This window comes from Malaclemys terrapin, chromosome 4 (assembly GCF_027887155.1).
Source record: "Malaclemys terrapin pileata isolate rMalTer1 chromosome 4, rMalTer1.hap1, whole genome shotgun sequence".
NCBI classification, from domain to species: Eukaryota; Metazoa; Chordata; order Testudines; family Emydidae; genus Malaclemys; species Malaclemys terrapin.
In genome coordinates, this window is record NC_071508.1 from 60,265,643 (window position 1) to 60,290,258 (window position 24,616).

Genomic DNA, 24,616 nt, shown 5'->3' on the forward strand with positions numbered 1-24,616 from the left:
TCCTTTATTGTGCTGTAACTCGTGAGTGTGGTACTGAGCCACACCACCCTGAGCAGTGGTTGGATGAGGATAATACATACAAGGGTCAGGCACAGTCTAATTCTTCCTTGAGTGCTTGCTCATGTTAAATATATGGAGATATACCTATCTCATAGAGCTGGAAGGAACCCTGAAAGGTCATCGAGTCCAGCCCCCTGCCTTCACTAGCAGGACCAAGTACTGATTTTTGCCCCAGATCCCTAAGTGGCCCCCTCAAGGATTGAACTCACAACCCTGGGTTGAGTAGGCCAATGCTCAAACCACTGAGCTATCCTTCCCCCCAGTTGTTGATTCCAATTAGGTGTGTGTGTGCCCCATGAGCACAGTAGCTGGAAGTTTTTTCCCCTAGCAGTGCCCGTCGGGCTGACTCAGGCACCTCCTGGAATCATGCCTCCATGACGCCACATAAAGGGCCCTGCCAACCTGCTGCCACTTCAATTCCTTCTTACCGAATCTCCCAGCACCACTGCCCAGCGCTGGTGGGCACTGCTCCCCCATGGTCTTCCCACAGTGAATCCTCCCAATCAGAGTCTGAGGCAGAGTCCTTCATATCCAGGCGGAGCCAGCACAGATTGGAGTGCAGATGCTCAAGGTCGGACAGGGGAGACAGCAATTTCTCCCGATGCCATGGCCTGCACAATGGCAGGCTGCAGCCCAATGGCCATTTTGGACCCCCAGGGCATTCCATCAAAGCCAGGGGTCCTATTCCAGGAGGTCTGATTTCAAACCACCAGCCAGTCCTTAGTAGATATAGCTTTAGTTCCTATGGGGCTATGTCTCTATTCACCGAGCTTCTGCCAGAAGACTTGAGGGCAGAGTTTTCTGTCCTCCCCCAAATCCACCACACCACTTTTGCGAGAAAGTTAAGGAGCTCAGGCTCTGACTGTTAAAAACAAAGGGCCGGAGATCTTGCTCCCAGTGATGTCAATAGAAGTTTTGCCACTGACATTCATAAGGAAGAGCTTATCCACTGGCTAGGAATATATTGCACATGCCTATAAAACAATTTGACATGCTCAGGGTGTGGTGAATTGGGGCGGTGTGTCTGTACAACGTATGAATTCTAGTTTATACTGTGAAGTTGTATTGTGAAAAACTGCGGTAGCATGAGTTTTTCTGTGTATGTACATAGCTCCACCATTGCTGACAGGTCTCTGGTAGGTACATGCCAGAGAGAGATACAATGGGGTGGTGATGCTTAGGATTCAGCAACCCTATTCAGGTGCAAACACCTGAAGAATTCTTAAAAAAAGAGCAAAGGACCTAACTTCTTGAAAGTGGGTGGGGGGAAGGCAGAAGCAGTGGAAAATTACCCAAGAGACAGACCAAAGAAGCCGGAGGAAGGCTGGGGATTAAATAGCAAGCCTCACAGGACTAGAGGAAACATGAGATAGAAGAGAGCAAGACAGCAGAAGCTGGGCTAGGGGCTCCATGAGGGAGAGGTTACCAAGAATGTAGCAGCGTGCATGAGACGGGGGATACCCTGCCTGCCTGCATAACAGTGGGCCAAGGAGTCACAAGAAAAGGGTGAGCTCTTGGGGGACATCATTGTTTAAAATGTTTGTACGATCTGTACTTTCCTGTGCTTTGAATGAAGTATAAAAGATCATTAATGCGTTAGACTCTGAAGTGTGTGTATGTGTCTGTGCGCGCGCACGCATGGGCAGCGAGTCCTATGGGCCCGTGGTGCCTAGGCACCAGGAATATTCCTGGCCCAGGGCCCAGCTCCAGCAATGTTTGGGACTGGATCTCTCCCTTGGCCCTGCCTTCTGCCCCGGCCCCCTACACATCCCATGGATGATTTAAAACAGCCAAAGCAGTGCAGCGGAGCTGAGTGGCTTCCTACCTGCATGCTCCACATGGCTGCCGGCCCCTCCCTGCAGCCCTGGGGTGGGGTGGGTCTGCATCCCACCCCAAGTGCCCCTGCAGCCAATAGGAAGCTGCGGGGGCAATGCCTGGGGGTAGCAGCACGTGGAGACTCCCGACCTGCCCTGCCTAGGAGCCCCAGATAAGTGCTGCACCCCACTACCCTCTCCCAGTGCCTGCACCCCAACCCCTTTCCCACACCCCTCCTCTGGCCCCCAAAGTCCTTCCCAGAGCCTGCACCCCCTCCCTTCACCCCCCTCCCATCCCCAAACTCCCTCCCACAGCCTGCACCCCTCTTCCCCGCCTGCACCCCTAGCCTGTCCCAGCCCAGAGCCTGCACATAGCACTCAAACTCCATCCCAGAGCCTGCACCCCCACCCCCTTCCCACACATCCCTTCCTGCCCCCAAACTCCCTTCCAGAACCTGCACTCCTCACCCCCTCCTACATCCCCACCCCTTGCCCAAGCCCAGTTCCTACACCCAAACTCCCTCCCAGAGCCTTAGACAGGTGGGGGGCAGGTTCTGGGCACCACCAAAATTTCTACAAACCTGTGCCACGTGTGTATATATATGTGTGTGTGTGTTGCATGCCCCTAAGAGTTAAACTATAAACTGGAAGCTTCACACCTTTGGGGTGGAGTTCTGGGCGAAAGTGGGTTAAGTAACTGGGGTACCCTGGGGGTCAGTGCTTGTCCTGGAGCCCGAGGGCAGGTTGGCTGAGGAGCTCCATTTCCATGAAAGGATGAGAGAGTCTGCGTCCAAGAATCATGCCAGAGAGGCTAATGAATGAGCCAGTGCTTGAGTCTGCTGAGGCTGCAGAAGCTTGAAATACCCAGGGATCCAGAGCAGCAGATGCTTCGGTTCCCCTCACAGCTATCCTGGTGGGTGGCAGGCCAGGGATGCTCACTAAGATCTGTGACTGAATGTACAGGCATTCACGACAGCAGTTTTTCACAATATCAACCAGAATTCTTAAGTCATACAGACATACCCCAACTCCTCTCACCGGGTTAATTATCCTACAGTGTGTGCGCGCGTGTGTTGCCTAATGTAGTGCTTCTATAGTTCTAATCCAGTTCAAGCTGTCTGGAGGGAATTTGTAAAATACATGTAGTTGAACTACAGAACTCGCATTCCAAAAATAGAGGATTCAGGGGAATAGCAACATTGTTTCTGTGACCAGAGCTTCCCATTAGTATTGACAAATGGCTGCTATGACACCACAGAACTTGTGCCTCAATATTAGCAGCACTGAAGAGCCTCAAGAAAGTTCAAATTTTCTAAGTACTACCATGGTAGATTAAAATCAAGCAACTGAAAAGTCATAAGCTCACATCTTTCCCGCTGTATGATTCTGCTACAGAATAGTAATAATTATGATAACAGAATTCCGTGATAGATTCTAACAGCAGGAAAAGATGAAGCAAGATATTTTAAAAGACTTTCAAATTAGCAATTAATGTCTAGCACTCCACTTATATTGTCTTGATCAAAAGACTTTTCTTGGGTACTTTAATTTCTATGGCCTAGAGTAGGGGTTCTCAATCTTTTCCTTTCTGAGGCCTCCCACAACATGCTATAAAAAGTCCAGAGCCCAGCAGGAGAGGGAAGGAGTCGGGCTCTGGGCTGGTGGGGAGGGGGAGGCTCGGGCATAGGTGTAGTTAGACTTCTATTTTGGGTGGGCAGGGGCCAGCGGAGCTCAAGCCAGCTCAATACGGCGGGGTCCAGGGAGGCAGCGCCAGCTCCACCCCCAACTCATCTCAGCAGGCCACTGATCTGTCTGGGCTGTGTGGGGTGGGGGGCACTCTACCAAAAATTCTGACTCAAAGGGAGGGAGGGGCTCATCTCAAAAAGTTTGAAAACAGCTCAGGGGGTGGGGGAGGAGCTACGGGCTGTGTGCAGACAGGGAGGTAGCTCAGGGTGCAGGGTGGGCTCCCCTGCGGTCCCTGTTCCCCAAGGGCTCTGCCAGCCACGGAGCTGACTCCCCCCACCCAGGCGGCTCTTACCAGCTGCCGCTGCATGAGCAAAGGGGGCTGGGAGCAGCTTCAACCCCCTGCATCAGAAGGAGACAAGGGAATGCCTGGGCTGCCTGCTCCATGTCCCACCTTGCTGGGCTCCAGTTTCCTGCCTCCAGGGCAGGGAGGCAAGGAGGTGGAGGGGGGAGTGGAGCTGCTCCAGGACTGCCTTGCTCTTGCACTGTAGGTTGGGTGGGCAACACCCTGTGTCCCCCCAACTCTCCCATGGGTTCAGGGCTTCTGCCCCATGGGGAGCACTGGGACTCAAGGCTTCAGAATTCAGCCCTGCTGCTCCGGGCTTCAGCCCCATGGGGGGGCACCAGGGATCAGGGCTTCAGCCCCACAGCTCTTGGCTTCAGCCCCACAGGAGGTGCTGGGGCTCAGGCTCTGGATTTTAGCCCTAGACCCCCTGTTGAGAACCGCTGGCTTAAAGTACTAATTTTATAGCCTGCTGCTCAAATGAGTATGTAACCCGCATACCTCCTGGGTGTGGTGTTCTGTCTCATCTAGTGGCACCGAGACTACTTAGCCTTGGTCTACACTATGGGGCTAGGTCGAATTTAGCTGCGTTAGGTCGATTTAAAAATGACCGTGTCCACACAACCAACCCCGTTCCGTTGACCTAAATCGACTTCTGTACTCCTCGCCGGCGAGGGGAGTAGCACTAAAATCGACCCTGCTGGGTCAAATTTGAGATAGTGCACACACAAATTGACGGTATTGGCCTCCGGAAGCTATCCCAGAGTGCTCCATTGTGACCGCTCTGGACAGCACTTTGAACTGCGCTGCACTAGCCAGCTACACAGGAAAAGCCTCGGGAACTTTTGAATTTCATTTCCTGTTTGGTCAACTTGGCGAGCTTAGCAGTACAGGTGATCATGCAGTCCCAGAATCGCAAACTAACTGCAGCATGGACCGAAAGGGAGACACTGGATCTGACTGCTGTATGGGGAGAAGAATCTGTGCAGGCACAACTCTGATCCAAAAGAAGAAATGTAAATATATTTGCCAAAATCTCACAGGGCATGTTGGACAGAGGCTACACTAGGGACACACAGCAGTGCTGCAAGAAAGTTAAGGAGCTCAGGCAAGACTACCAAAAGACGAAGGAGACAAATGGTCACTCCGGGTCAGAACCCCACACATGCTGCTTCTATGAACACAGCTGCATGGCATTCTAGGTGGGGACCCTACCACGATCCCACCGCTGTCCATGGACACCTGAAAGGGGGGGGGGGAGGGGAAGGGGAGTCTCACGGAACACGGAGGAGGATTTTGTGGATGAGGAAGAGGAGGAGGAGAATGCACAGCAGGCAAGCAGAGAATCAGTCCTCCCCAGCAGCCAGGAACTTTTCATCACCCTGGAGCTAATACCCTCCCAAGGCGAGATCCCCGACCCTGAAGCCGGAGAAGGCACCTCTGGTGAGAGCACATTTGTAACTACTTTACAGGATTTAAAAGCAATAGTGTTCATGGTCACCTGGTTGAAATAGGGGAATTTTTGTAAGGGAACAGTAAAAGGACCCCGTTCATGCTGGGCTGTTTGCGCTTGGCTAAAATGGATCATCCTGGAGAATAGCCACATGGTGGGGTGGGGGTAGGTGTGTGCTGCACATCTACCCAAATACTGCAGCCCCTCCTTTTAAATGTGAAACCCAACCCATCACTTGCTCTGGGAAAGGGGGGCACTGCAGTTTGAAAACTTTCCCACATGTTATGAAGTCATAAGAAGCCAACCCAATTTTACTCTCCCTTTTTATCTCCCCCTAGGTGCAAATGTTTCTACGCTCCTCCTATCATCTCTGTCTCTGCGGTTATGGCAGATTAGAAGGCAAAAAAAAAAAAACAAAAAACAAAAAACGCGCTTACGCTGACACGTTTTCCAAGCTGATGCAGTCCTCCTACACTGATAGGGCACAGCTCAATGCATGGAGGCATTCAGTGGCAGAGGCCAGGAAAGAATTGAGTGAGCGCGAAGAGCAGAGGCAGGACGCGATGCTGAGGCTAATGGGGTAGCAAACGGACAAGATAAAGCATCTGTTGGAGCTGCAGGAAAGTCAACAAGAGCACAGGTTTCAGAGTAGCAGCCGTGTTAGTTTGTATCGGCAAAAAGAACAGGAGTACTTGTGGCACCTTAGAGACTAACAAATTTATTTGAGCATAAGCTTTCGTGGGCTACAGCCCACTTCATCGGATGCATAGAATGGAACATACAGCAAGAAGATATTTATACATACAGAGAACATGAAAAGGTGGAAGTAGCCATACCAACTGTAAGAGGCCAATCAATTGAGATGAGCTATCATCAGCAGGAGAAAAAAACTTTTGAAGTGATAATCAGGATGGCCCATAGAAGGTGTGAGGATACTTAACATGGGGAAATAGATTCAATTAGTGTAATGACCCAACCATTCCTAGACAAGAGCACAGACCCCCCCACTGTATAACCACCAATCCTCCTCCCCATGTTCCATAGCCTCTTCACCCAGACGCCCAAGAACGTGGCTGGGGAGGCTCCGGGCATCCAGCCACTCCACTCCAGAGGATGGCCCAAGCAACAGAAGGCTGTCATTCAAGCAGTTTGATTTGTAGTGTGGCTACAATAAACAATGTGGCCTTGTCCTTCCCTCCTCCCCCACCCGGGCTACCTTGTCCGTTATCTATTTTTTTAAAATTATTAAAGAAAGAATGCATGGTTTCAAAACAATAGCTACTTTATTTTGAAGTGGGGAGGGTGGTTGGCTTACAGAGAATTAAAATCAACAAAGGGGGCAGGTTTGCATCAAGGAGAAACACACACAACTGTCACACTGAAACCTGGCCAATCATGAAACTGGTTTTCAAAGCCTCTGTGATGCGCAGCGCGCCTAGCTGTGCTCTTCTAATCACCCTGGTGTCTGGCTGCTCATAATCGGACACCAGGTGATTTGCGTCAACCTCCCACCTCGTCACAAACCACCCCACCCCGCCATAAGGCACATTCTACCACCATTCTGCACTTGCTCAGCCTATAGTTGAACTGCTCCTAACTACCGTCCAGGCTGCCTATGTAATGCTTCATGAGCCATAGGAGCAAGGGGTAGGCTGGGTCCCCAAGGATAACTATAGGCATTTCAACATCCCCAACTGTAATTTTCTGGTCTGGGAAGTAAGTCCCTTCTTGCAGCTATTCGAACAGCCCAGAGTTCCCAAAGATGCGAGTGTCATGCACCTTTCCCGGCCATCCCACATTGATGTCGGTGAAATGTCCCTTGTGATCCACCAGTGCTTGCAGCACCATTGAGAATTACCCCTTGCAGTTTATGTACTGGTTGGCAAGGTGGTCCGGTGCCAAGAAGTGGATAAACATTCCATCTATCGCCCCACCACAGTTAGGGAACCCCATTACAGCAAAGCCATCCACTATGACCCGCACATTTCCCAGAGTCACTACCCTTGATAACAGAACATCAACGATTGCATTGGTTACTTGGATCACAGCAGTCCCCACAGTAGACTTGCCCACTCTAAATTGGTTCCCGACTGACCGGTAGCAGTCGGGCGTTGCAAGCTTCCACAGGGCTATCGCCACTCGCTTCTCAACTGTCAGGGCAGCTTTCATCTTGGTATTCCTGCGCTTCAGGGAGGGGGAAAGCAACTCACAGAGTTCCAGGAAAGTGGCCTTATGCATGCAAAAGTTTTGCAGCCATTGTGAATCTTCCCAGCCCTGCAACACTATGCGGTCCCACCAGTCTGTGCTTGTTTGCCTGGCCCAGAATCAGCATTCCACTGTATCAACCAGCCCCAGTGCCGCCAAGTCATCCCAATTGTCACAACCCATGCTTTCAGGAACATCCGTGTCCATGTCCTCATCAAAATCCTCCTCATTCTGGCATCTTCTAGCCTGGTTCTGCATATACTCAAGGATAATGTGCGAGGTGTTTACAATGCTCACAAGAGCAGCGACGGTGAGCTGAGCGGGCTCCATGCTTGCCGTGGAATGGCATCTGCAGGAGAGCAGAGTTGCAGCGGAAGTGATGGATGATGATGGTTAGCAATGCGCAGATTTCTGAGAACTTGGAGAAATTTGCAATTCAGACTGAACTCATTGTGAAAAGTTTAAAGTGAATATGCCAAATGCTTAGCTATTTTTCCAGCCAAAACATGACCTGTAGCCAGTTGCACAGTGAGAATTTATTCATATGCCTCTAATTAGAAACTAAACTAACTACTGAACCAATTGCTAGTTTATTGATTGGAACATACAGCAGCAGCATTGTTTATATAAGCCTGCAGCAATAAAACCAAGATAGAAAGGTTGAACTTCTTTTTCCACTCTTTCCTTTAGAGGAGTAGGGATTTGTAAAAAACACCAGTTGGTTCTTCCAATTACTGACATCTGACTGTCAGATAAAAGACTGCACATTCTCTTCTGCCCCCCCTTAAAGAGAATGTGCCTTCCAAACATCTGGATAAGTTATGTGCAACAGGACATTAGGTAAACTCTGCCGTTGCTGCAAGAAATTATGTTTACAATGCTTTATTTAAAATCTCTCTCAGAAACATGTTGCTTTTTGGAGAGATGTCTCCTTTTCAAATAAAATACTGTAGTTTGATTTACCTTGGCATGATGCCCCTCAGCAATTACTCATATCCCAGGAAGATTTAAAAAAATGCACGGTGCTCAAACCAGCTGTGTATCCTTGTAAATAAGAGAAACAAAACCTTTATATTGATATCACATATTTAAAAGGTGCATACACCAGGATAGAGAGGAATTGTTTCAACTGGACCAAAGAGGTATGACTGGCAGGAATTCCAGTTACAACTTCCTACTGGAGAAGTTCATTAAGCAGTGAAATAGTCATCCTCAAGTATATGGTGAAGAGCCCATTACATGGATAATTTACAGCTAGAAAAGACAAATAACTTCACAATAAAGTGAAGCCAGCAATCCTGTACCGGACAACTGAATAACTATTAATTATGAAAATCATTCTAAAATCTATTAGATTGGGAGACTATTCCACAAGGGACAGGAAAGGAAAACCTATTGCTTGAGACTTTTTAAAGTGCATCCAACTAAGAACTACAGTGGAAAATAGAGTATAAATGTATACTGGTGTGAGCATTCATTTATATTTTAATACATCTTGTCAACCTCCAATTTTTATGACATCACAAACCAAAACCTATGTGAAATATAAAACCAGCAGGTTGATTGATATACAACTAGATGCTAACACCTCTGACACTCCTGGACTTCCACGCCGGCCAGGGATATCCCTGGAAAACACTGGTAAAAAGTCAAATCCCAACCCCCTGAAAGTATTATGGGCTTTGGGTCAAGCCTTAAGGAGCAGTGTCTGTTCCCAGACTGCTTGTGCTGACTGCAGCTTGCACACGAATCACTGATGGACTGGACATGCCTGCCCTAGTTGTCAGAACTTTGGGCCTTATACCTTTCCTAAGGCTTTCTTGAATAACAGGAAGAGATTCTTCACCTCTCCTACCATTCACCCAAGCACAACACGGGTTAGGCCATAGCTTATGCATTTAAATTCATATAGGTACACAATCAGGAACAGATGTCTGTCACGCAGCCATCCTGGCGCAATCCTGACTTCCAACACCACCTGCAACATTTGCGGCTCAAGGATTGGACTTCTCATTCACCAAACGATACATAAAATAAATAAATAAATAAATAAATAAATAAAACCTGTGAAAGATCATCCTCAACCTCGAGGGAATCGCTGATGATGACGAATGAACAAGATAATTGAAAACTGAATTTTGAGCCATGTTTGTCAGCATCTCATAATAATTTGCCAGATTAATATAAGTGAACGGCAACAAACACCTTAGTAACCATATGCATTACTGCTACAGTTTGGTCAGAAATATTTTGATGGAACCTTTTTCCCTTGGAGAAAGCAGTTCTGTTGAAAATTGAAATGCTTCATGAAATTGTGTCAATTTTGCCAAAATTTTATTTCAGAGAAAAAAGGGGGGGGAAGTTCCAATAAATGACTGTTTAGAATTTTTTTTTAATATTAATTTTACACACACACACACACACACACACACACACACACACACACTAAAATGTTCAAAATGTCAAAAGAAGAATGTTTTGAACAATTTTCTTTCCAAGGATTTCAAAATTTGGGGGTTTCATTCCTAATCAAAAACAAATTTTGAGATCTCAACATTCTCTGCAACATGGAATTTCCAGTCTCTACATGTCTCAAGTTAATACATACATGCCACAAATAGGCATCTGAATTTAGGATACAAGAATACAGGTATCTCTGAAAGACAGTACCTGACCTAGGACCCACTGAAGTCAGTGGAAAGAGTGCTCATACACAATGACATTTCAAAGAGCATTGGACCACGTCCATTATGAATAACCATTTAAACTTCTATAAAGCAAAAGGAGAGAAGGCAAGTTGCATTTGCTGGCAATAGTGGGGAAGAGTTACAGAAAAAACATTGCTGTTAAATTAGTATCTAATTATCATCTATCCTAAATTAATTAGGCATAAACCAGGTCACTAAAGATCTGAGAAGTGTAAGCCAACTGGGAAGATAGGTTCTGACGACAAGAACATATCTGTTTTAACTGACCATGCTATGAAAGTTAGCAATTAAAAAAATATCCCCATTTTTCTTCCAATCTTCCTTTTATTAAAGTGATCATAAATTACACACAAAATTCCATCTCAAATTCCACAGTTGTTTTCTGTCAGGTCTATTAATTGCAGTTTTATTGTACTGTAAACAACAGAATACCAATTGAAATTTAAATATTTTGGATGTTTTTCTACATTTTCATATATATAGTATTCTGTGTTGTACTTGAAATCAAAGTGCATATTATTTTTGATCATTTTTACAGTGCAAATATTTGTAAAGAAATAGTATTTTTCAATTCACCTCATACAAGTACTGTAGTGCAATCTCTTTGTTGTGAAAGTGCAATTTACAAACGTAGACTCAAAAAACAATACAATATAAAACTTCAGAGCCTACAAGTCCACTCAGTTCTACTTCTTGTTCAGCCAATCGCTAAGACAAACAAGTTTGTTTACAATTACAGGAGATAATGCTGCCTCTTCTTATTTACAATGTCACCAGAAAGTGAGAACAGGTATTTGCATGGTACTTCTATAGCTGACATTGCAAGGTATTTACGTGCCAGTTATGCTACACATTCATATGCCCCTTCGTGCTTCAGCCACCATTCTGGAGAACATATTTCTATGCTGATGACGCTCGTTAAAAAATGCGTTAATTAAATATGTGACTGAACTCCCTGAGGGAGAATTGTATGTCCCCTGCTCTGTTTTACCCCCATTCGGCCGCATATTTCATGTTATAGCAGTCTCGGATGATGACCCAGCACATGTTGTTCATTTTAAGAACACTTTCACTGCAGATTTGACAAAACACAAAGAAGGTACCAATGTGAGATTTCTAAAGATAGCTAGAGCACTCAACCCAAGGTTTAAGAATCTGAAGTGCCTTCCAAAATCTGAGAGGGACAAGCTGTGGAGCCTGCTTTCAGAAGTCTTAAAAGAGCAACACTCTGATGCGGAAATACAGAACCCAAACCACCTAAAAAGAAAATCAACCGCCTGCTGGTGGCATCTGATTCAGATAACGAAAATGAATATTTGTAGGTCCTCACTGCTTTGGATTGTTATTGAGCAGCATTATCTCCGGCAAATGTAAACAAACTTGTTTGTCTGAGCGATTGGCTGAACAAGAAGTAGGACTGAGTGGACTTGCAGTCTCTACAATTTTACATTTTTGAATGCAGTTTTTTTGTACATAATTTTATGTTTGTACATTTAACTTTCATGATAAAGATTCACTTAATACAAGTATTGTAGTGCAATTGAAAAATACTATTTCTTTTGTTTTTACAGTGCAAATACTTGCAATCAAAAATAAATATAAAGCGATCACAGTACACTTTGTATTCTGTGTTGTAATTGAAAGCAATATATGTAGAAAACATCCAAAATATTTAAATAAATGGTATTCTTAATTTTTTTAATCGCATGATTAGTTTTTTTTAAATCACTTGACAGCTCTACTTCTAATTAATTTTAGATAAATCAGACTCTTTCTGAAAATGAAATACAGTAAGGTTTCCTAAGGTGAGTGGAATGAAGATATTTTAGAGATGAGATATCAGCTAATGTTTTCACTCAAAGAATTCCTTTTCCATCCCTTCTTTGTTCGTTTATAACCCCGGAGATTTAACACATGAATTATCATACTGTACATATGAAACATCTGACAGGTTGTTTTACTAAAACTTGTATGTGCTGTGGCTTCCCTTCCAGATTGCCAGAAAAAGTTTAATAAAGAGTGGCTCAGTCCCCCTCGCTCTCCCAGATTATAGTACAAAGCAAGTTTATCTTACACAGGGCCATCTGCGCAAAAACATCACACAGTTTTCACAATAAAAACACGTATCAAAGTATAAGGCATGATCAGTCAATAAGAAAAGTTGACAATTCAGCATTTTGCCCTCTGGTTTTTCAAATGATGAACAAATAAAAGTCCATGGTTCACAAGCATCCAGCTAATATTGTATATCTATTATAGCACTTTTGCTGTAACATATTTCATTTATAGAGCAAACCAGAGCTCTTTGGCACTTTTAAAAACTTTCAATAAAAAATAAATTAAGTTGACTGTCTTGAAGTGTGTGCATAAAAGCAAACTTCCCATTTATATAAGAAATATATATCTCTGTGTGTAAGATACTGCCGATACTAGAACACCTACATTCAATCTCAGGCCTTAAACCACAAGGTACAGAGGGGAAAAAGAGAAGAGAAAATCCCCTTTCATCCTTCAAGAAACATTCAGATTTTAGACAGTGATGAGCTGATTTATAAATTGATGGACAGCTTCAAGGGACATGTCCAAATACTCAGAAGTAACTGTTCCCCCTTGGATGTTTTATAGCATTTATTTTTTAAATGTCTATTGTAAATATAAAAAGACATGTTATAAAAACTTCCTTTTAGGAGACCCTGTTTTCAATTGCTTATAATTTGGCCAAACTTACTTTTCACTAAAACTTTCCATGCTGTGTTTCTGCCTGGAGGGGAATGGCTCCAGGGGGGAGAGGTGGACAGCTGGGAGGGGTTGGAATTTTCAGCCCAAACCATTCAACTATTTCTGAGATGATGACTAGCGAAAGATACACTGTTTAGCCCACGTAAAAATATTCTTGAGACCTTTGCATTGAGCAGCTTTAGAACTGCCATGCTTTGAAGCAGGGATTTGAAATTTGGCAAGGGGTGCCCTCTATCAGGGATGCATCTTGAAAATCTGCCCAAATTTGGCCGAGTTATAGGCCTTTGAAAATTGCTGTTTATATGCTCAGTTCTGCCTAATAGATTTTAGCAGCTAAGTTCTCCAAAGACTCTGTCTGCACTGGACATGCTCCAGCCTAGGTCTGAACAGGACTTTCCCTGCAATTATAGCTCTCTGGTACCCTGGACAATCTAGGTCAGGGTCCAGGCACCAGAATTAACAACAGGGAGACTGTCTCTCCTGTGCTCTCAATAACATCCCCTGGAGCCTGGAGGAAGAAGCTGCCTGATTCAAATGCAAAGGGGACAAGAGCCACAGTGTGTGCGGGGTGGGGTTGGGGTGTCAGAAAATGGGATGGCAGTGGGGGAGCATATTGGGAGAAGAAGCTTGGTGAGGATTATTGGGAACCTCACACAAATATTGTACATGCTTGTGCACACATGCTATAGGCAGGGCTTGTACTGCCTACATTTGCCACACATCCCGGTTTTCCCAGGATTATTCTTTTTTTTTTTTTTTTTTTTTGGAAGCTGTCCCAGGAAATCTCAGTCTTCCCAGGATATTAGAAGTCTTTGATTTTGTCAGTCACACCCGAGGGGTGACAGCACCTGTGCAGAGGGAACTCTAGCTACAAAGTGTCTGGAAGCTGAGGGGCTAGGGCAGCTCGAGAATGAGCAGGACAGGGACAGCACCCAGTGATCACCACACAGGTACTAGCAGCAAGGGTCACTGCTGGGCAGGAGCAGGGTGGATCTGGCCAGGGCTGCATCCTGCTTGCTAAGGTCAGTGCCTCGGGCAGCCCTAGCAGAGGTGAGATGGGGACACAGTGCTCATGTCCCCAGGTACCAGCACATTGTATGGAGTGGGCAGAGGTCCGGTTTTTGGTACCTGAGAAGTGGCAACCCTACTAGTGCCACTTCTACTTAATATGGTCTAACACGTTCCATTATAAAAAACACATTTTCAGTTGCTCGTAACTTTGAAAAACAAACCACTAGGGCTGAAATTTCTTATGTCAGGTGTTTGCCTCAGGCTGAATTTTTCTCCCCAGCAAGTTAAAGCTAAAATGCTTTAACTGTTATTGAAAACAAGGTGGGGGGGGGGGAGGGCAGGCGAGGAGAAACACTTTCCTCTATGTTACAAAAAATATCTTGCAACAATGTAGCTCTAGCATTCTCTTGCTTTGTAGAAAGGGGGCCATGAGGAAAGTGCCTTTTGTCATCTCTGTGGAAAAACTGACCAAATTTAGCCAGCCCTCCAGATTAAAACAAACAAACAAAAAAAATCTGGGTTCCCCCATGCTTGTTAGAGGTTATTAGCCAACTTCTCCCAAAATTCCATCTGTACTGGGCCTGCTCTAACAGGACTTTCATTGCAGGATACCAGGTCTGAGAACAGGAAACTGTCTCCCACTTTCTCAATGTTCCTACTGCTAAAGCCATGCCAGGAGGAGGGGGGAAAAAAAAAAAACAAAAAAAATGAAGCCACCTGACTGGCATGCGGAGGGTGAGAAATGGGCAGAGAGGATACAAGAATCACAGGATTAGGAGGAGCAAAGGGGTGGGGGAGTGGTGTACAGGACTAGAAGGGAAGGATTCAGGGTGGGACAGATAAGAGCAGAGGAGCTAGGGTACAGGGTAAGAAGGGACTATAGCCAGTAGCCACAATCCCCTCCAGAATTGGGATTAGAATCCAGGAATCCTGAGCCTCTACCCTCTTCTACTATCAACAAATAATTGTGAAACCTGCAGGCAAAGTGTCATTCATTTCCCTCTAGTGGCTGGTCCAGCCCTCTACTGCTACCAGTTATTCCAGTAGCTCAAGTGGTAGAGGATTGTGCGGAGGATGGAAAGGTACAAACCTTGCTGATGACCCAAGTTGTTGGCTACTTTGATTCCACATGACAGAAATTCTGTTTTTTTTTTTCAGTTAAAAAAATAGGAAGTTACTTCAAAATAATAACAGTTAAAAGAATGTTAAAGTAACAAGGTGAAGCACTCAAAAGTTTGGAAATGCCAGAGTTCATCGTGCCTGTACAGCCTTCATTTGGCTCACTTGTTCATTAGTTTCATGACACTCAATCAGTGAATGTAATGGAAGGTGCTCCAGGATGAATCAGGGCTGTGTAGTAAGTAAATTAGGCTGTTGATCATAGGACCTCTCCATCATTTGTTGCAGAAGTTGGAACATGTGCAGTGAGTGAGGCAGGGAAGTGCAGAAGTGAAAGGATGGTCTCCATGGTCTGGAAGTTGAAGGTCATGTTAGAGAACTGAATTCTATACTTGCCTCTGTCACAGCGTTTCTCTATAATGCTGGGTACGTCATATAAACTAACTTCATCGGGTGTTCGTCACTGTCTGAAAATCCATTGCAAGATACAGGGGGCCAGAGCTGCAGAATTTCTCAGTATCAAAACTGCCACTGAAGTCAATAGGAATGGTGTTTTGAACAACATTTTTGTAGCACTTTAGATAAGGGCTGTGAAAAGTCAAGTTTTAGGTGTCTCAAATTGGGCACCAAAAATTAGTAGAAATGTGACAATTTTGGTTTTCCTCTGTGCCTCATGATCTCAGCTGTACAGAGAGATTAATGATTATATCCCTATTGACTAAAGAAATTCTTTAGGGTTTGTGAAACACTTGTACTATGGTGAGAGCAGCATGGAAACCTCCATGAAGATAACTTTATTCAGTGCAGGGTATGGAGCAGCATCTCTTCCCCCCCCCCCCCCCCACCACCTCATCTCTCTCACGCACACTTTTTTCCATTTGAAAATAGTTTTTCAAAGTTGAGTCATGCTAGAGTTTAGGCTCCCATAAGTTCCTTGACACAATGCTGAGAGTAATTTTGCAAAAATGCTGCAGTCAGTAACCACAAGGGTAATTTATGAAACTTCTAAGTTCCCTGTGGCTGCTGCTTCTGTTCCCTTAGAAATGTGTGTCACGACCACAAGAGCGTAAGTGCTTTAAAATAATACTAATTATCATGGTGCCTGGGTAGTCTGAAGTGCTGCAATGTGCATTACCTTGCACTGTGTTGACAAGTTGGGCTCTTTAGTCTAAAAAATTTGACACTGGTCTCCTACAAGGCTACAGGAATAAGACACTAAATGAAATGCCCAGGAATTGGAGAAGTTAACTCTACTTGTTTTAAAGCATATTGCACTTCTACCATTACTACAGAGGACTGACTTCAGTATTTTGAGAATACAAGTCCAATACAGATGCGCTTTAATTTTTTTTTTTAAACTTTCTTTTTTTTCTAATTAGACTAGGCTGGCAAGCTCTGCTATACTGTATCATTAATCATACTGTATACCTACCTATAGTAATTACAAAATCATGCATTTTAATGGCTGGTTGAGTTCTGGGCAACTTCAGATATTCATTGCTGTTATAGTGCATGCATTCATTAGATATGCACATCCCCCATTGATTGCAAGGGACTGATGCATGCATTATAGCCCTGATCCAATACGAGTGTTTTCATTGACTTCAATGGATTTCATATCAGCCCCTATTATTGTAGGTTTGTCTACTGTAGGTATTCCTTCAAATTATAACAGCCATTAATGGGAAGTACCTGTATATCTATACGCTAGCTAGAATAGGCTCCACGTTATGGGGCTGACACGCAGTGACTAGAGAACTGAACCTTCTGAAAGTTAAAAAAAAAAAAAGCCAGCAGGGAATTCCTACCTCATTGTTCCCATTTCCACCTACTCTCCCCCCATTCCTCTGCCCTTACTGCCCCTTCCTTTTTGTCTTCTACCAACTCTGGACTTCACATGCATGCCTTCCTTTATCTACACGTGAAAGTCAGTGAGATTCAACACCACATGATTTGTAAAGCAAGGAGCGAATAACTGCTTGTTGGAGGGAAGCTGATACACTACTCCCGTTTATGCCCCAAACCGATCTGTCTCAAAATACTCCATCAATACATTTAATCTCTCAATATACACATTATACATATTATTTTCCAGTATATTCCTATTTCACTGGATTTATACAGTGTTCTTGGGAAGAATCAAGTCACCCATGTACAACAATGGTGAAAAAGCAACACATGTAAGATCCAGGGCTTCTTTCCACTCTAATTCCCACAGAGCCCAAGTTAGGAAAAATATAGTGATAACATACTCACTAAAGGAACGGCTACATCCAATTCTTTTCCTTTTAAACGTCTTTATTAGATTTGTTGTGTCCCTTCCTCCCCCCAATGTATTCAGTCTGTCTCATCCCCACTTTTCTCTGCTGTAGCTATGTAACTTTAATGAGCTGTATTCCAGCTTCTTTTTATTATTTCCTTATCCTTTGTTTTTAGGAAACATGCAAAATTCACTAGTAGTTCTTGGGACTTAAATATCTAGATCAAAAGTGGCAGATGAAATTTAACAGGCACTATTTGGAGCAATTTAAGTTTTGCTTGCAGATTGTGGTCTGAATTAGTTCTAAACTCAGGAAAATGATCTGGGTATCATTTTGAAGAGCTGTAACAGATCTGTTCAATGTGCAGTGGAGACTAAAATTAGTACAATTTTAGGCTGTATGAACATGGGAATAAGTGTGATTATGCCATTATAGTAATCAATGGTACATTTTCACCTTAAATTTTGTATTCAGTTTTGTTCACCTCATCTTAACAAGTAGAAAAAAAAATAGGAATCCCTTTGTTGCTGTTCTCCTAATGTGCTAAAATTGAGGACTAGGACAATTTTCTTTGGAAAGAAGAATTATCATTGTGATAGATAATGACTGAATAGGAGAAAGCAAAACTGACACCAATATTTACACTTTCCCCACACTACAAGAACAAGAAAGTATGATTTCACTAAAGGCAACACATTTTTCACATCTGAAAGGAAAATGAATATTTATTCCATATACAATTTTAAATGTTCAATCATAGCAAAATTTATCTAGCCAAAAAAGTATAATTCATCTACTTAACCAAGTACAAATTCCTTTTGTTTAGTACTTAGCTTTCCATTCACAGAATACTTTTACATCTTCAGATTTTGATAAAGCATGGTCTTTGACAAAAGTGAACATTGAATAGTTGAAAAACTAGCATATGCTACAAGCCTCTTGCTATTTTAAACGTCTGATTTTTAATAGGCTCAGCCAATTAAAAAAAGCTTGCAATGTACATCATAGTAAAAAACACAGATTTATGATCTAATCTAGACTGATAGGAGACGCTGGGGATTGTTCCCTTGTTAAAAACAAATTTTGCAAGTCTTTCAAGTTTCCCATTAAAATCATGCAGTTCTTTTTCAAATCAAACAAATACAACAACCACCTATGAAACACGTGAAACTATGATTTAAGCCACTTTAAAAAAAAAAAAAATTTCACTTGCTCAGTGAGAACTTAGGGTTTGATTCCCCCACCCCCAACTTTTTAGCAAAGCCTACAGGAGAGACCTAGATGATACAGAATACAGTTAGACATATCACAGGTCAGGGTTTTTTGTTTGATTTATGTACTACCTGATGTTCATAATAAATAAATTATTATTATTATTATTATAGAAAAAACCTTAAGCAAGCTCTTTGTTTCTATTTCAATCCTCTGTTCTTGTTTGTATGAAGTACTAATCGAAGAGTTTTGGCACATCTAGATAGCTGGATCAATTTGGACACCTAAACAGTTCCTTCTGCCCTGCAAGGGATGATATTCAGAAAAGGCTGCCATTTCTAAATATCACTGAAGCATCACTAGAATGTCTACTTCTCATTATACTTGTGAATAGTGCACAATTTAGGGTTTAGTGCCAGATGACTAATAAGGTCTAATTCTGCCATCCTTTCTCGGGCAACTGGACTCTTTATTAGGAGCTTGACACAGAACAACTGTGTGATCCAATTAATTGTAATCAATGGAATGATAATCATTGATTTCCTCTGAAGCAGAATTGGGCCCTATGTTCTCACCATTAGATCAACTAACTTTTAGGAATATAAGAAAGATTTATTAAACATAATTAATTACACCATTATTTGTCATTCCAGATTTAAGGTAAAAATTATATTGCATCAGTTACTTTATTGTTGTTTAACAAGGTTTTGGGCACACAAAATTTATTCGCATTAATTAACCAGCAGAGAATTTGAACTGGTCCATAGCAGTAATCTAAATCATTGCATTCATTTGAATAAGACTGAGCAAAGCTGGCTGATTGCAAGGGACTGCCATTGTAATCAAAGTCTGCATATAATGAAGTAGTCAAGAGTCAATTAATTTTAAAGGGCATTAACCTTTAACCAACAGCATGTGATTTTAATCATCCCAGAAAGGTAAAGTTATAGCAAATACAACTTCTCATTTACAGACAGTGAGGTAACTATATTCATAGTTTTAATTCTGAGTACACAAAAATGACTTTTCAGTGCAGTTCTACAGAATGTAGATACCTTGATATAGCAATAGAGAATTTTCTAATTACTGTATTTGACATGTGCACCACACATGGACTTGGTACTGTAAACCACAGCAGCAATTTGTTGTTTTCAAGTACTGAAAACATTGCTATGTATTTTGCAAGGTCCCATGCAAATACACTATGCACCAGATCTGTGCGTAGGCAATATTTTTCAAGCCTAACAGCATGAAAAAGGGTTAATTTCCCAACTCTAACAATACACTCAGATAAGTATTAAAAAAAGGCCTAATTAGAGCTGGTCTGAAGATGTCCATCATTCCTCTGTGCCATCTACCCACACACAGAAAACGCACCATTGCCTCCCCTCCTGCTGAACTGCCATGGTACATCATGAGAGACATAGGGCTGGTTTACACTACCCACCAGATCGGCAAGCATCAATCCAGCCAGCGGGGGTTGATTTATCGTGTCTCAGAAGCGATAAATTGACTGCTGAGCACTCTCCCATCAACTCTGGTACTCCAGCAGAACGATAAGCGCAAGTGGAGTCGATGGGAGAGCGTCAGCTGTCAATTTACTGCACTGAAGACACTGTTATGTAGATTTCAGCTACGCTATTCACATAGCTGAAGTGGCGTAGTTTAGATCGAACCCATGCAGTAGTGTAGACAGCTTGGCCTATAAAGGCATAAGGCATCCAAACTAAGACTCCTATAAGGAACAGCAGTGGCATTTCCAAATTGAAATCTTTGGTTTTCAGCCCAAAGATTTTTCAGCCCAGTTTTTGGTTTATGGGAGTTTGGTTTTTCAACAAGCTGAAATTTTCTGCCAAAAAGCAGGCACTTCTCAAAAGATTTTCTTTAATTGAAATCCTAGTTTTCCATCGGGGGGGGGGGGGGGGGGGGGAAGTGTTTCACTGGAGAATTTTTAGCCAGCCCTAACCCTAATCTTTTTATGTACTATATTTTGGAGTTTAGAGTTGTTACCAATTAAACTCTAAGTAAATCCCATCTACTCTCTTTTTCTTGACCCTTGAAAACTTCCCCCGATAATGGCCTTTAACTGCTCATCCAACTCATATTTAAACCCGATATTAAAAAAAGTCATTATGTATTGTCATTACCCTTCTTTAAAATTCAGTCACATATTTAAGCATTCATGTCACAGACCCACACAGAGTATAGGGGACTTTCAAAGTCAAATCCTGTCACTTTCAGATGGTACCAGATGGGTGCAGCCCTCTCTACACCAACATAATCAGAGGGTGAATGCATACTAAAAAGTGTGTAGCACTGTCCAGAGAGTGTTTGTGGCCAGAGTGTAACCTGTATGGATTTTACACTACACTAGCTGGAGTGAATCTACCTCTATGGTTGTAAGTGGCACTATTCTCACACTAGTTCTGAGCTAAACATTAGAGAAAGTCTATTTTGTTTGCACTCTGAGCATCTGAAAGCGGCAGTTTCTAAAAAAAAAAAAAAAAATTCAGACCAGTAATTTCCCACCCCAGTTTTCATCTGTACAGATTAGACTAGCTGACTGTACTGTACCAATCAGCTTCTGCTGAAGATGCATGTTTGTAGGATACCTTAGATTGTAAACTTTTCAGGGCAGACGCCATCTCTGTGCTATATGTTTGGATAGTGCCTTGCACAAGGGGGCTGGGGCCTCTAGTCACTACAATAATAAATAGTTATTACTTAGTTACTTGGCTTTTAAATCTCATCAATAAAGGCACCTGAAAGTCTTCAGGAAACACATTAGAAATACTGTATCTCATCCGAATGATGGAATTGTGGCTGTGTACATAACTATTTCTAGGTTAACTAAAGTGCTGCATGAGACCATGGGAATTCAATTACTCACTAGTCACCCATTTGATACCGGAAGATGTAGCTACATTTAAATCCAGATCAGAAAGGATTCACTCAGGACACATTTTATACAAAATATAAATCCAACCATAGGGGCTACTCCTGGGGACAAAACTCTGCTGCTGAAACCACAAACAACTCTCAGTAAAGATAATGAGAACCATATGTATATATCAAATGATAGAATTCAGCCCTTAGGGCCAGATATTGCCCTCAGTCTCCATACATGCCTCACTGTCCTAGAGGAGACTTCTACATGTGGACTGGTGGTTTGTTTCTCTCTCCCTGCCACAATGCAGTCTTTCCCCTAGGCTAAGAGGAACCAGCTAGAAACTACAGCCAGTAGGAGCAGCTGCCAAAGCAGGTACCTTTGGACATGGAGGACTTTCCCTTCCAAGTGCTGATTGGCTGTTTGCTCCAACACACTCCCCCTCCCTCATTCTTCACCTGAGGCCCACTCTGCCCTTTCCTCCTCACTCCCTGGTCTTTTCTTGCCATTTAGCTGATGCTCTCATAACTATACCCATTCCCAAAAATAAATAAAAATAATGACATTTGCTGCCATCATATTGTTCTCTCTGTGCGTTCTATCCCTCCCCCCGCCCCCATATCGGTCTTGTCTAGCTAGACTGTAAACTGATCAAGGCAGGGACCATCTGCTACTCTGTGTTTGCACAGTTTCTAGCGTGATGGGGCCCTGAGAAAGGGAATTGTGCAAGGACATACCTAAAAAACACAATAAATAATCCAAGGGAATGTTTTAACTTGGTTGCTTATTCTAGCCCATGTAACAAAATATAAACGGTTTAAAAGCCATTTCAAGAAGTAGACTTCATTACAGATGAAGAAAACTAATATTGATATACAGTTAAAAAAAGTCTTCTACCTTTAATGATGCTAGTGGACTGCCTTATCTATCAAGTTTTATTAGTGCAAACTTGCAAAAATGCTACTATTTACAAGTGCTCTTCTGGTTTGCTGAAACAGCATTTTTAACTTGAATAGCTTTGAGAAGTTACAAATATTGCATATGCTTTGCCCACCAGAATAAGTTACAAATGGTCATGAAATACAAATTGAAAATCTGAAGGGAAAACAGGCACATGGCATACTGATTGTCTAACTAGAAAAGCCATCTTAAACATGTTCCTTTTAAGAGATTACAAGTGTCTTGACTAACCCAGTGAAAAATGAATTTTATTTTTATACATCACATTTCCACTTTATAGGAGCCTTGCCTATGTCAATAACTTCATAAACAATGTAACTTGTCCTTACTCAGGCAGACCTTCTGGTTCGCTTCATTAATATTTGCCTGTGTAAGAACTGAAGGTTGTGGGTTTTTTTTTTTTTTTTTTTTTTTTTTAAAAGTACCAGTAGAAGGTCTTCCTAATTTGCTCAGTTCAAAATTAGCCAGTGCAATGACATTGCTGTACATGTCAAATGCCAAGCAATTCAAAGTGAAAGCTAAACTACTCTTAAAGATATTCATAATTATTTTCATTACACTCACCTGTTGTCGAATTTCTTCCTCCATTTTTACTGGGGACCCCAACTCTGCAACTTGTTTAACACCTTCACTAGCATATCCTCCATATTCCCAAAGGACATAGTTCTTGGAGTGAGAACCACCAATGATTGCTGACCAATGATTAGCTCGTCCTTTAAATAATAAAGGAAAGAGAATTGGTTAAAAGGGAATAGGCACACTGGCTTTCAGACTGTCAACAGCCCCAATACTGCAGAAGGTGAAGACAGGCCCTGCTACCACTCCCTGTGTTTGCATTGCATCTGCACACCTAATTTTCACGTGTAGTTACTAGAACCTGCAAGCACAAATGCTATATTAGCAAGTGCACATTGCCATTTCATTATCTAATTGGCTTTTGGTTCCCATAATTAAAGTAATTGCATATTCAGATTAAGAAAGTGCCACGTGCATTTTTGCCCATGGGCCCAGCTTCCAAACTATTTGAAAACTCTGCCTAAAAGCTATTTCTGTTGAGCTTCACAGGCCTCAATTCAACACATTACCTCCCACACACACATCATTTGTGAAACACAGACAGACCTCGGTTGTCAGCAGGTGGGATTGAACCTGGGGCCTCAGTGCATGAGCCTCTACCACATGAGCTAAAAGCCAACTGGCTCTTAGCTAAGGCTGTAGAGCAGACTAATTTTATCTCTCTCTCTCTCTCTGTGTTTCAGTGCCACTAGACGGGCCAGAACACCACATGCAGAAGGTGTGTGGGTTACACTTGCATGTGCACTATCTGTATACATACACACACACTCATATGGTTATGAAACATCTGTGTGTATAACAAGACTGCTGCTTACTGAGACCCCTAGCAAAGTGGTGCCTCTGCTGGCTCCCCACCAATTTTTCCTCTCTTCAGGGCCCTTTGAGAGCCCACAGAGACTTTCTCTGGTTAACAGTATCCCTGCCTAGGGCTAGTTTAATACCAGAACTAGTTTACAACAGCCCAGACTCCCAAACTGGAGTCCATTAAACAAAAACACAAAGAAAAAGTCCATACTTATCTCTGGCATTTTCTCTCACCCCAAAGCTCTTCTTCTATCACTTATTTGGGACACACATCCAATCCAAAACACAGTCAGGGTTTCTTCTTCACAGAGCTCACGGGGCTTTACCCTCCAAGCTTCCCAGTGCCATAGTCCTGCAAGGGCTTTTTTAGTTTTCTTTCATCCCTGCAATATCTCCCTCCCCTAATTACTATAACTCCCTATGCATCCTCCATTTGTTGCAGCCACCATCTGTTCTTTGTAGGGAATTGCCTGATTCCCCTCAGGTGGGGCTCATTCTATAATCAGCCTTGTCTGAGTCCCAGGCTCTCCAGCCTCAGGGCAAGCCACTTTGTTACAGAGAGATACAAGTATAATACAATTAAATCTAGAGACTACACTATCCAAGTGTAGACTCTTGGTCATGTTTCTTCTGAAATCTCAGTGAAAATGTAGATAAATATGTAAGAGAATGGCAAAATTAGAGTGGGAGTTAAGACACTCAGGTGTAGGGTAAATAGATAGAATTTGCCCCTGAAAACTGAAGCTAAAGAAGAATATCTTGTTAAAGATATCCAGTTGAG

General features: G+C 42.9%; 1 protein-coding gene across 1 annotated transcript in view; it reads right to left on the bottom strand.

Moving 5' to 3' along the window:
- Positions 1 to 24,616, bottom strand: part of SPON1 (spondin 1) — a 329,873-nt gene that overhangs the window by 192,646 nt on the left and 112,611 nt on the right. The window contains exon 6 of the mRNA XM_054025147.1: positions 23,020 to 23,168. Coding sequence (XP_053881122.1) covers positions 23,020 to 23,168 — 149 coding nt within the window. The remainder of the gene's footprint in view (positions 1 to 23,019; positions 23,169 to 24,616) is intronic.